Below are 13363 nucleotides of genomic sequence, written 5' to 3'. Positions count from 1 at the left end.
CCAAAATGGCGGCCATCTTCAGCTCCTCAGCCTGCACAAACCCAATCTTGGACCCAATCTGTTGGGTCAAAGTAATTAACTCAACCATGGGCAAAAGTAACCCAATCCGCTCAAAATCCTCAGCTACGCAGAAGCTGGGCGAGGAAAACAGCCCAGCATTTTTTTAGTGCATGTTGGTGGTGTCAAGAAGTTCCAAGAACAAAGTTCAGTCAGGTTTTAAAAGTGGAAGAGCTAATGAGCACACTAAGTGTGTGTGTGTGTGTGTGAGAGCCCGCGCGCGTGTGTGTGGGCGTGCAGTTGTCAGACGAGAAGTTGATGTAATTGAAGTGGCTGGATGAGCAGCGCGTTGAATCCGACTAAGCCGCACTTGAAAGCAGAACGCTCACTGCCAAGCGTGACGAAAAGATTTCATCATGGCTGTGACATTTGTGCGTTCTGTTTGACCTTGCGGTGTCTATCCGCGCTTCGCGTCCTGTTTGTCACGTCATCTTGGGCGTCCGGTGGGGTCGCCAATTACGGCTGGGTGATGTGGCCAGAAAATAAAATCTCTAAAAGAAATTGTTTCCTCCTGATGCCTTTGAAAATATTTTCCTTTGAGCGTTACCCTCCACAAAAATGATAGAAATTATGATTTTTTTTTTTTTACGAGTATGCAAAAAAATTATAAAAAAATTGTATTTCACATCATCGTTTCCCATTGAAATGGTTGGAAATGCATTTTTAATCCATTATAGTCTCACGCTCTCTCCCCCCAAAAAAATCCATGTTTGTTTTTAAATTGTATAATAGAAGATAACGAAGAAAATTATTTAGTATTTCTTTTAGAAAAAGTGTCCCGTTTGCAAAAACATGTAAAATATGTCCATCAATTTAACCTCATAGAATGAACGGTCAAGCTTCATTGCAACTTTCTAATGCAAGCTGAACGTGGCAGAAAATTTGAGGCTTGGAAGCACATCCATAAGTGAGGTGGTCCAAAATGTCGGAAATTTTTTATTTTTTTTTCTTCAAATAATCACTAGTGGTGTCAGAAAAGTTGCGAAATATGGCAATGCTGACTATGCTTTTGTAAACAAGCTCACTGTTAGTGAAAGCAGCGCACGTCAACGGAGACCCGCTTTGAACTACAGAAGCTGTCTGCATCTCCTCGCAAGTCTCAACAGCGTAAGTGCTTCAAAACATAGACGGATGGAGGTCATGTGACAACGCAGACATTGCGATGAGCGCCGTTTGAAGTGAGCGGCACAAAAATTTTGTCGAGCCGAAGCGTCTTTGAACTCGCTGCTTTGGTGAGCTGCACACAAGCGTGTTAATGAGCTTCGGCGCAACCTGTAGTCTGAACTCAGCCTGGATTGTCGATTGATAAGACACTTGTGAGCATGAAAGCAGGATTTTTATTTTTTTTTACTTTAATGGGGGTATATACTATAAAATTGACTTGAAGTGCTTGTAAATTAGGGGTTGGATGACGATGTTTCCTAGTCAATGACATCACTGATATTATTTTCAGCACACTACAATGGTCCTCAACTTTTTTTTCTTTTTTTTACACCGCAGACACATTTAAAAAACGAAGAATTTCAAATGCAGCGGTGGCTCATTTGCACGAGACTGAAATAGAGTGTTAAAAGTGGATGTAAAGTGTGATGTGGTTGTTTGTGTATTTTAACAGAAGAATATCAGAGACATTCGATCAAAGCACCATGAAAGTGTTCTTGTAGAAAAAAAAAACTGAATGTCTCTTTCAATATATTTAACATCTTGGCATATGTTGTAATTGAATAGAATGAACACATTAACCTTCACTGGATTGCTTTTAGCACATTTTTTTAACTAAGGTGGAAGGATCCATCCATGCGTCCATCAATATTCGGAACGTGGAAGCCAGTGAGCAACTCTGGCTAGACCAAGTACCGTAGACTTGTGCCTATTCACAGGCCCAGGGGTTTCAATTAAATATCCATCTATCCATTTTCTGTAGCGCTTAATCCCGTTCATGGTCTTCAATAGCCGCAGCCTATCCCATCTAATTTGAAGGGAAAGACGAACTACACCCATGACTGATCACCCACACCGTCTGTGACCCAGTCAATAATCTTAGGTTGTAATAAATTGATTGCTGAGAAAAACATGACGTCATGCGAAAGTGTCTGCAAGTGACCAGATGGGGGCAGTGTTGCCTCTTCTGCAAGTCAGAGCTGCACCTTCCAACACGAGTCATGTCATCCCCGAAAGACTCCAAGACACTTTTTTTCTGTGACTTATCACACAAAAAAAGGCGACACGACGAAGGTTTTCATCTCCTGCAGAGAACATATGTGGCATGGGGGTGCGTATGTTTATATCTGCAAGCAATTAGCTGCTACATCTGTATCAACTGAAGCAGTGAAACATTTGCAAGAATGATTTGGCTTCATTATGAAAGGATTACCCGAGTGCGTGTCTTATTTAAAATTCTCATTTTTTATTCATACATTTGGAGAATCTAATATAGTTATCCACCAGAGGTTTCCTGCCCCATGCGGTTTCTGACTCGTCTTGCACTTATTACATTTAATGAGCAGCAGAAATCTGACCATTAGTTTGGAGTGTCAAAGTATGGACACAAGTAATCAGACAGTTACTGGAAGGGGAAGTGGAAGAAAATATGGACCTTCTGTTTTAGTCTATCCTAAGGGTGTCAGTTGGATGAAAAATCAAGTTCATACATACTAAACTCCCCTGATAAATTAGATGTTTTGCGTTTGTTTGTAAACTGTTGTATAGCTCATGTATTCTAAACGGCTACCACCTAAGCTAACAGTTCTTTATTAGTAGTCCTGTTAACTAGCCAGGTTGCCAAACAACTAGTCATTCCGTAATTTATTTTTGTAATCTAATTAGCTAGTTTTTGGATAATCCTGCAAACTAGCTGGGCAGGAAATTATTCTTTGCATTTAACATTTTTTTGCAGCTTGTAAACCAATTTTTGTGAAATCTTAAAATCAAACTTGTTTTGGATAACTTTTTTTTGCGTTATTTGTTTCTGCCAAAATATTTTTTGCGGCACTAATGCCCCTTTTGTGTAATCATGCTACTTAGATAATTTAACTAGCAAACTAAAATTGTTCTTGCATGATTACCCACTATGTCCATCCATTATCCAAACCGCTTCTCCTCACGAGGGTCGCAGGGGTGCTGGAGCCGACCCATTATGTGTCTGATCTTATTAGCTATGTATAAAAAATTTTCCCTGTAAATATTATCCTCATTAGAGTCACTTGTAAACTGCAGTCATATTTATTTATTGTTTATTATTTAATGTTTGATGTAGTCCTGCGAACCCGTTTTGGACTGTTTTCAGTCTTTTTTGGCCGAGACATTCTTTGATGGAAATTAGAGAGCGAGAGAGAGAGAAATTCTGTGTTTTTGTGTGTGTTAATGTTCAATCTTTAGAGAAATGTAATTGGTTTTTTTTTTTCGTTCAAACTCTTTTTTTAAAATTATGATTAAACGGTATATTTTTAAATGTGTTTGTTACTTTTGTTTTCATATATTTCCATCCTATGAACATCAGAACGAGTCTGTACTTACATCAATCAAGGCAAAGATGCTAGGCGGCTGCACATTTCCAGTGGATGCCTTCCAATTTAAAATTGTTTTGAAAATAAACCCCTCGTATCAGATGTGCTTTTTTAAAAATCTATACACATAATTGGACAGAATTGTTGGTACCTTTCCGTTCAAGAAAGAAAAACCTGCAATGATTACCGGAATAACTTGAATCTGACTAAAGTGACGTGTCCAATTATTCAAGAGGATTTGTTAAATTGGACCCACATGCTGACCAACTATTGCAGGCGGTCACAAAGAGCCAACATTGCTCAGCCCTAATTGATACGTTCAAACCCCGCACATTAAAAGTTCTAAAAAAAATCAGTCTTCTTGTATGTGACAGTTGAAGGTAGTGTTATTGCTCTGGTTGCAATCCAGTGTGGACTCTTTTGGCCCCGCTAAAACTGCGCAGGGTATTTGTTCTGGCACCATCATCTCGGAAATGAAGCCCAGCGCTCTGGTGTGCGATTGCCTCATATTGTTCATTCCCACTCTTCTGGACCTTTTGGCTCCAAATGCAGCTCTTGGAGCCTCGTCAAATTGCCTTGGCAGAGGCTGTCTGACACACAAGCGATGGTGCCCCAAGCATACTGAGGCAAAAAGAGACTTTTTAATGCCGTTTTATGTTGGACAGCATAATAGTGGAGGTTAAGGTCTTTCGTAAATACACTCCTCTGATCATACTTTGTTTTCATATACCCTTTCTATTGCTTCTTCCCGAGACGGGTATGGGCTCACATGCCTCATTAGAGATTATTGTTGATGTAGCTTTGCTCCCGTGGGTGTCTACAAAGAATGTAATGGGCCGTACACATTTCACATGGAATACCAGGCCACGTGGAGAGTATCTGTACCTTTTTTCTCCTGGAATCTTTTTTTTTTTTTTTTTTTTGGTGGCGACATTTGACTCGTGATTACCTAAAACGACACATATGGACTCAGAGTAAACCCCAGTTGTTCTCTGTGTAGTACATATTTCCGAAAAGAATCATCACTGAGGCCAATAATCCAATTGAAGTCTATTGTATTGTTTTAAGAAAAGGATAGGCCTTACTTGGGAGCCCTGTGGCATCCCTTTGAAGGGACACCAGGGAGCTTAAGATCCATGCCCGCCCGCCGGCGGCTGTAAACTGACGTTTGCCTCCTGAGAGTTGACACAACTTTAGCGTAGCTAATTGTCCAGAATATAACCAGTCGGGGGTTGTGTATTCTTGCTCTTGTCCGTTTCAACCTGTGTAAGTGGAGAATCAATTGGCACAGTATTCTTTATTTTGTGGAGGTGATCACATGAGCTCACGTTTGATCACAATAAATCCAAACTATTGTGCAGAAGACTTTTATACTTTCACAGGTTGAAGTGGACAAGAGTAGTAATGTGTATTTGCATTTTGGCGGCGATCGGTCGCCGTTTCAGACAGTTTGAGCAATATTACCTCGCTTGCCTCCCATCTGTGACGTCGACGCTTAAACCGGAAGAAAATAACAAGCCGAGCTCTAAAAGGGGGCGCACGCATGTGTTGTAATCTCGTCCCAAAAAAAAAAAAAAAAAGCCCGTAAATCACGGCAGTCTTTTCAGGGGAACATTTTAGTACTGGTGTCATTTTTACATGCAAACCTATTAACTAAGTGCCAATGTTAGTCCATACATGTGATTCCCCTCTTCTCTGTGCTTTTTGTTACTGACCGTAACCCTAAATGGTGTTGACTGGCAGTGTCCTTTTTGGCGCCAACACGCTTCTCTAATACCTTAACCATAACTGGTGTGGAATGAAATTATTGTCGGACAGTAATCACCAAATTATAACCCTAAACCAAATCCTCAAACCACACCTGAACGTGAAACCCAACGCCTAACCTCCTAAAAGGTGTTGACTTAGATTGTCCTTTTGACTCTAACCCTAACAGCCCGACCTCGAAAACAATCCAAATCTTCGCTGCCCCCACCTCCCTCACGCACCTTGTAAACATCGAAGGCGAGATTGGAATTCAGTTGTCAGTCTCTTGTCATAAACATTTTATCCGCCTTTATCCTTGGCTGATTTGATGCCTGCTAGCTGTGCCGCGCCCTCGTAAAAAGTCTTCACTGGAATACAAGACAAGGCTGGCAAGGAGTGCCCGTAAATCTTTGATGCTTCTGGTGAGAAGTTAACCTTGGCTGTTGTATTCTGCGAGTCTATAGCTGCTAATATATTGTTGGCCCTTTTAATCTCTTTTTATTTTACAACCCGACAGACAATATAGAAATTTGACTGTATTGGAAAATAAAAAGTTTTCGTTCATGTGGAACTGATTTTAAATTCCGTCCCCAAAATTGCTTCAATAATACTAAATGTAAATACATTTTCCCATTTTAAATGAATAAATATTTTGAATGTACATGAGCCTGATATATACATTTTATTTATTGGGGGGATTTGATTTACTTTCAAACTAGTTTGAAATCAAGATACAGTGTGGAATTTCTAAGAGAAAGTACTTGCGCTGAAGTCCAATTTTGTTTTCAGTTTATACTTTCGGTCATTTTCCACTTGTGTTGAAAATGGCTTACTCTTTGACAATGCGATGTTAAAATCAATTTTTTTTTCTTTTCTAAAAATGAATCTGGTTATTTTAGATACCAGGTTTCTGAGTTATGTCGTTTGTCTTGAAAAGACACACGCACACGACTGCTTTTTTCCCCCCCATACACAACATTATGAAACATAAAAAAAAGATAAAGATAAAGATGTCCTTTATTTGTCCCACAATGGGGAAATTTGACAAACAATACAAACTTATCATTTCACTAGTAGACATGAATTTTCACTTTACAGTGACTTTAAATGTTCCTTGTATATTTGTTTCTGATATCACGTCTCTCATTTAGCTAAATAATAAGACAAAATACTGTCCGAAAAAAAAAAAAAAACCCTGCATTAATGATCAAAACCAAACCTTATTTTTGATACATCTTATTCAGGTGTACCTAATGAGTATGTAGCCGATGTAATCGTGTTCATTAAAATGCAATGCACGCTTCCCTGCCGCGAAAACATTGTTCACAAATTGTGGGATTACAACACACCTTCATTCATGGACGCACCACAAGTGTATTGCTGCCGATTAATCCCGCAACGCTCCCACTCCGTCTTTTTACTCATCTCAATACTGTGAAACTTCAGTTTTTGCGTTAAAAAGGCACACGCACGCGCACAGTCGAGCTCATTTTAATTAATTGATTAAAAACAGAGATAAGTTCTGTTGAAGTGCCGCGTGTTTGCTCGCTCTGATGATCTCGCGCCGACTTTGTGCATGCGTCCCTGCTGTGAAATGTGACTTTGAATTGAGGAGACAATTCTGACGCAGAGTCTTGAAAGCACAAAAGGACCAAATTTTGCACCAGCCCAGTGAGACAAAGCGGTGCAAAATGGTGCTGAAACGGCCATTAACTGCTACAAGACATAATGGCATTATTACGGCGGCGGTCCCCGGGAAGAATCATATCATATAATGGAGCAAATGTGGGTTTCTGTGTCTCGCTAATGGATTTATCCTAATGGTTCCCCCGTTGTCCAAAACGAGAGTTTCATTCGCTGAGGAAGGATCACAGCGACTTCATTGGGAGGCTTCTCATTATTAGCCGGCAGACAAACCAAAAGCTCGCCGTGCGCAGAAGATAAGACGTTTGTGCTGTAAATGACTCCTTTTTTTCTGGCACGCAGCCGTCCAGTCCCTCAACAGCCTCAACGACCAGATCGCTCAGTTCATGGTGAGCCGGCCGTGGAGCCTGAGTCATGACGAGCACGACTTCCTGAGCGGGGAGCAGGAGGGGGACCCCTTGGCCAAGTCCATGAATCTTATGAGACACCTGCTCATGGATGCGCAGGTAACAGCGACATTGACACTTTTTGTTCATCTGATTTTTTTTTTTTTTTTCATCCAATTTGCAGTACCTATTGTGCAGTTGTGTTTATTTCAAGAACATTAAGGCCTCAACATGGGCAAAATTGAAATGATCCTAACAACACTAAATTAGTAAAATCTCTTTAAAAAAAACACACTTTTTCATCGCGGCTTTAAAAGGAGGAAGTTTCAATTCTTTTTCATAGTCACGCCTCAAATTGACACCTTCAACACAGACATATTAAACATTTGATGCTGTGGCACAACTGTATTTTGCTCATGAAAATAGGGTGTAACTATTTTTTTTTTATTATTATATCTAATTAATTAATGCTAAAATGTTATTTATATCGCAATACCTGTACTTAATTTTAAAAGTATTAATATACGATTAATATCATAATTATTCTTCCCATTATTTCTTGCATTAATCTATTATGATGATCTTTACCTTTATGAATTTTCCTCAATTGTTATTTTATCAAATATCGTATAATATCAATATGACCCTTTCTCCTCTGGAACGATAAGTCATCCCAAGCCATCGCGTTCCTCCCATCTTTCCTCTTTCAATACGTTCCCGTGCACTTTATGATGAATGTTAGCCGCTCGTCGTTCTCCGGCGCATTCATCCTCAGAGTCGTTGACTTGACTGCGCTCACCTGCAAACCGAGGTCAACCGCGGCTAGCCCGCACTTTGTTACGCTGTTATTGAGGACTAAAGACTCGGCGGGCTGATGGATGACGAGGAGCTTTGGTGGCTGATGGAGCGATGATTTGTGTGTATGCGCTCTTCATCGCTTCCTTTCAAAGTGGACAAATTAGATGGCTCTGTCAGAAAGATTTAAATAGTCCACACACGGCAAAAGATGCCGTCGACGGGGAGGCTGGCTGTTGCTATGCCGACAGCCAACAAAGGTTGTTCACACTCACTAACGAAAGACACAATCATTCTTTTAAATTGTCGTGCGATAGTCACACGCAACAGTAGACTCTTAAAAATGTGGCCAGCACCTCCGTGCCGTGAAATGGGCACTTGGCGACCGCCTAGGTTTTGTGGTCAAGATGAGGTAAGTAGCAGCAAAGTGGGGAAAAAAAACAAAAACGTTAAATTATGTTTGATTTCACAATTCTAGCAAGCCTTTTTTTTTACATTTATTTCTTTTTATTTATTTATTTATTTATTTATTTTTTTACATAGGTCAAAATGTATAAATGCCCCTCACAAGGAACATCCCTGTTGAATCACATTTATTTATTTATTTTTTATTTGTGCTTATTTTTTAGTTTAACACGGGATAAACTTTCCAAAGGGTTGTTTAAAGTTTGCGATGACTGAGCCTTAATCTTACCAATGTCGTCATTTCAATTAAAAAGCTGCTAGATCCAGCTTAATTCATTATTGATCATGAAATAATTAAAGTTAGGGTTTGAGTCTGGGCCAAAAGAAAAACAAAATAGATTGGGGCGACTAATGATCCAGGGAGGTCTGAGACGTCCGCAGGCTATTTTGCGGGGACAATTATTCCATTCGGTTCCTTCAGAAATGATGAGAAAATGAACGAGTTAGGAAGGAGATAAAGTGAAGAAAAAGAGAGGGGGAGGAATTTAGAGGAAACATGCGCAAGTTATTACCCTACATTTTCCCCGCTGCCGTTGAATCAATCCAACAATTCGTTTTCCAGTCAATCAAACGTTGAATGTGGCTTTTAATGTGAACACGTCCTGTGATGCCAAACTTTTGACATTTCAGCTATAAAAAAAAAACAGATACTTGATGCCGTTTAGTATGTTTATTGCAATGGGCGTGGTTGGGTTTCCATGGTGTTGCCACGGAAACCAGTTTGCTTGTCACAATGCTGATCGTTATGATGTCTGGGCTCTCCGAGAGAATTTAGATGATACGAAAGAGTCTTCTTTGCTCTTTGGATGCTAAGTGACACACATCTGGACCGTATGCACCAAGATCTACAAAGGTTTTGCTTTCTGACATTGAACAAACATTGCAGGTTGTGCGAAAAGATAACATACGAGTCATTGTCAGTCAGTGCTCCTTTGTGTCAAGGAGAACAAATCGATGCACTCAAATGCGAGGGCGAGATCGATTGTCGAGAAGTTGTTGACATAGGGATGACTATTAATCTCTTGGTTGCCTTTAGATGCACTCAGGCACCAAAACCACTTTCTTTTTAGATCCACTACATATACTTACATTTCAGTTCGTGTTATTGCATGTTGAAGACAGAGATACAAGAATGCTTGTTGAGTATAAAATGAAAGGACTAGACAACTGAAGTGAGACTTGTTCACTCAATCACTTCCTTCTTTTTACCAGATGTAATCGCAGTGTGTCGCTCTCCTGACCTGAATTCTTCCGACCAGTTATCGTGTGCCGCTACTTGGTTGCTGACTCTTTCATCGTCGCAGCTGAGTTCCTTGTTCACCTTGCGCAACATAATTTGTACTTGGCTTAGTGTGGTTGTGTAGTGTTGTATTTCCACGTTTGACATGGCTACGAGCATGTACTGAAGGTTGATGTCAGGCTTGTAATGTGCTATCGGCTTTGTAGTATCTGAGCATTTTTTTTGGACTACCAGTATAGATGTGCAGTCTGGTTGGAGATGTTCTGGATGTGATCTTTCTGGTGGCTCCAGAAGAGGTCTTGTCGGAGAAGTCTGGACTCCGGTTGCGGTTGGGATTGGGGCGTGACGTTATGGGGCGGGATGGCTCAGTGGTGGACTGGCTGTCACAGTCACAGCCATTGTGAACATATTAAAGTATCGTTGGGCAAGATGATGCTGTCATTAGTGGGTGAGTGAAGAGGCACAGTGTAAGATCTAGAAAAATTTTGGAGCTTCACCATGGTAGCTTCCAGTCATGAGTGGAGAAACTTTGTGTTGCATTAAGGCACTTCAGACGCTCAAATAGACGCATAACAGCAATTAAAAAGTAAGTTTTTTGTATTAAAATGTTTTTGTGTCGACCGTGAGACTTTGTCGCTTTCTTTTGTGTACTGAGTCAACCCGAGCAAAATATACTTCCTGTTGAGCTTTCACACGTGATGTCGACTTCAGGGCCTCCTCATGCAGAGAGCATGCAACACACAGTCGTCCAGATTTTATTGCGCTGGCCGCCGCCTCCACATGACAGAATTCGAAATAATTCACAAGAAGACTCATCCGCTGTGTTGGCAGCGGGTGTGAGGGGCGACATTAAACGAGACATGCCGGTGCGGCTTATCATTCCCGCGTGGAAAAACTTCTCGTCTTCTCGTTTGGCTTTAAGGCCTCTCGAAAACGCCAATGTTCAGACGAGCGCGGGATCGAAGATGGGATTGTTGTTATCAGAGCCCTTTCAGTTCCCTGTTGACCTCCGATTTGAATGCGTCCACGGCTTGCGAGGGAGTGCAGCAAATAGAAATTGACTTTTATCTGACAACAAACATTTCAAGTCGTCACGCCAGGACGGCATCGGGCCCGCCGAGCTGCTCCACACATCATCTTTGCTTTGACCTTGCACGCGTGCAGACCGTCTGCCATCTTGCTGTCGCACGGCAGGGCAGACTCTGGACTGCTGCTAAAGAATGTGGCCTCAGGTTTGAAACCCCCTGACTGCCACTTGAACATGACCCAGTTCATTGTGTGCCACTTGTAACCGCAAAACCTCATATCGTAAACGCAGGACCCCGTGGATGGATATTATTGATATTTGTATCGATCGATCCACCCACGCTTATCAACGGTCGAGACCTGGAATAGCAGTTAACTGGTGCCCAAAGTCAATATTCTCCATGCAGTTGTTAAAAAAAACAACTTAAAGAGGAAAAAAAACTGTTTTGTGTGTTTGTGTGTGTGTATGTGTGTGTGTGTAGTTATGTAAGTAATTATGTGCAGGCCTAAAAAAAAAAAAAAAAAAATGCTAGACAAAGAAACCCATTTTTCCAGGTAATAGAAGGGGTTGTTGATCGACAGTTGATTGTGGCTCCCATAGCGATTGAGAGCGGAGAGAAAGGCTTGATTTGTCACAATTTTGAAGTTATTTTACATACTTTTTGATTTGATTTGATTTTTTTCATCTTTTGAACGTCTCCTTTAAATACAATATTAATTGTTCTTAAAAGTAAAGTCAACAGCCCCAAAATTCTTTGCAATAATATGTTTTACGTACTTTCAATAAAGTCGACATTCTGATTCATGTTGCGTTTGCGGAATATGAGTTATTCAGCAAAATTTACCCCTTTTTAGCCATCTCAGGGGCGGCTATTTTGTCACTTCTGTCGACTGAAAATTACATCACAGTAGCTCAGTTAATGACCAATCATGGCTCACCTGTGAAGCTGAGCCATGATTGGTCGTTAGCTGAGCCCTAACTCATTTTGTCAAATAAGACAAAATGGCCACCACGCGATGGCAAAACAGGTCTATTAGCTGCTTAACTCATATTCCGCAAATGTAATATTAATCAGAATGCCGTGTTTCGACGAGTGGGGATGCCTTGAACATATTCTTGTTAAGACTTCCCCTTGAACACAAGCTTTTTTGTATTTAATGACACATCCCCAATCTGCGTCTTGACTCCTCCCCTGTCTCCTTAGACGTGATTACAATAACTCCGCCCATCAGCGCTCTTTAGGCACGTCGACCGGTTGCGCTCGTATACTGTCCTTGTTAGCGACGCCTTCCTGGGAATTATGCGTAATAGCGCATCGACTGCCTCTGCCTGCTTATACAAAACCCTCAAATCTTTTTCCAAGTCAGCGTCGAGCCATTCTGCTCTATCATGAATCTCGTGGAGATGTTGAGTATGCCAGCAGCGGCAGATGGTGTTTTTGTTTTTATTTTATTTTTTTTAAATGAAATCCTCCAAAGATTGATGTGTGTCCTTTTGCAAAGTTTGCACGGAGACTCGCACAGTTGCTGTGCATTTTGAGTCAACCTGCAAGCCTTGTAAAAATGATTAAAAGTAGGAATGGTGAAGAGTGGAACATCTGTGCGAGTAGTCGAGAAGAATCATAAGCAAGTAGACTTGATCGGAGACACTTGAAGATTTTCAGTTTTGACAAAAATACTGGGTCTGCTTCACTGATTAGCCTTGAGGAAAATTGGCACCGAAATTGGCCATTAAACTGTTTATTTTGCTGATTTCAGTGTTAAATGTAAATCACTCTTGGGTATCTGTTGCATTTACTACATACACCCTCTATAATAATTTGCACCTCCGGGTGAGATGTTAAGTCTTTTTTTTTTTTTTTAAATATACTGTAAAAAAATGGGGGGTGATATTTACTTCTGTGACTTTTTTTTTTATTTAATGAACTTGTAAAATTTACTCAAAAAGTCTTCTTGTAAAATTTACGTCAAAAAAACATAACTGGGAGTTTTCAAGTAAAAATCACTCCCCATTTTTTACAGTGTAGGACTGATGTAAAAAACAATTAAAAAAAAGGAAAATCCACCCTTTAAATAATTCAATATCACATTTGAGATCCCGCAATAAAATACTTTTACGTCATCATCATTATTCACCCCAGATGATAATACTTTATACAACCCCCTTTTGCAAATAAAACTGCAACTCATCTTCCCCTATAATGTTTTACAATATGGGAGAATACAGAATGAGGGATCTTCGACCATTCGTCTCTAAATCATCCAGCGACCTGGGTCCTCTCGAACGCACTCAACCCTTTTGACCCAGCAAAGGTTTTCAATGGGGTTGAGGTCTGGGGACTGAGATGCCCAGAACAGGATCTTGATTCATTCTGGTGAGACATTTCTACAATTTACACTATAAGAGTATGATTCTGCAATAAAAATTGAATTCATTTTGGAAGGTTTGAATACGGCTCGAATAAAATTCTTTCCCCGAAAACTGAGTAATCACTGTC

At 40.4% G+C, this 13363-nt stretch overlaps 1 protein-coding gene across 1 annotated transcript in view; it reads left to right on the top strand.

The window, feature by feature from the left end:
• Positions 1-13363, top strand: part of LOC148327267 (kazrin-like) — an 86584-nt gene that overhangs the window by 9671 nt on the left and 63550 nt on the right. Inside the window, exon 5 of the mRNA XM_088309402.1 lies at positions 7296-7459. Within this exon, the coding sequence (XP_088165528.1) occupies positions 7296-7459 (164 nt within the window). The remainder of the gene's footprint in view (positions 1-7295; positions 7460-13363) is intronic.

The sequence above is a fragment of the Idiotropiscis lumnitzeri genome, chromosome 11, assembly GCF_059441095.1.
Source record: "Idiotropiscis lumnitzeri isolate Australia: NSW breed Sydney's pygmy pipehorse chromosome 11, RoL_Ilum_1.0, whole genome shotgun sequence".
Taxonomy (NCBI): domain Eukaryota; kingdom Metazoa; phylum Chordata; class Actinopteri; order Syngnathiformes; family Syngnathidae; genus Idiotropiscis; species Idiotropiscis lumnitzeri.
This window is presented reverse-complemented; position numbering and strand designations above follow the sequence as displayed.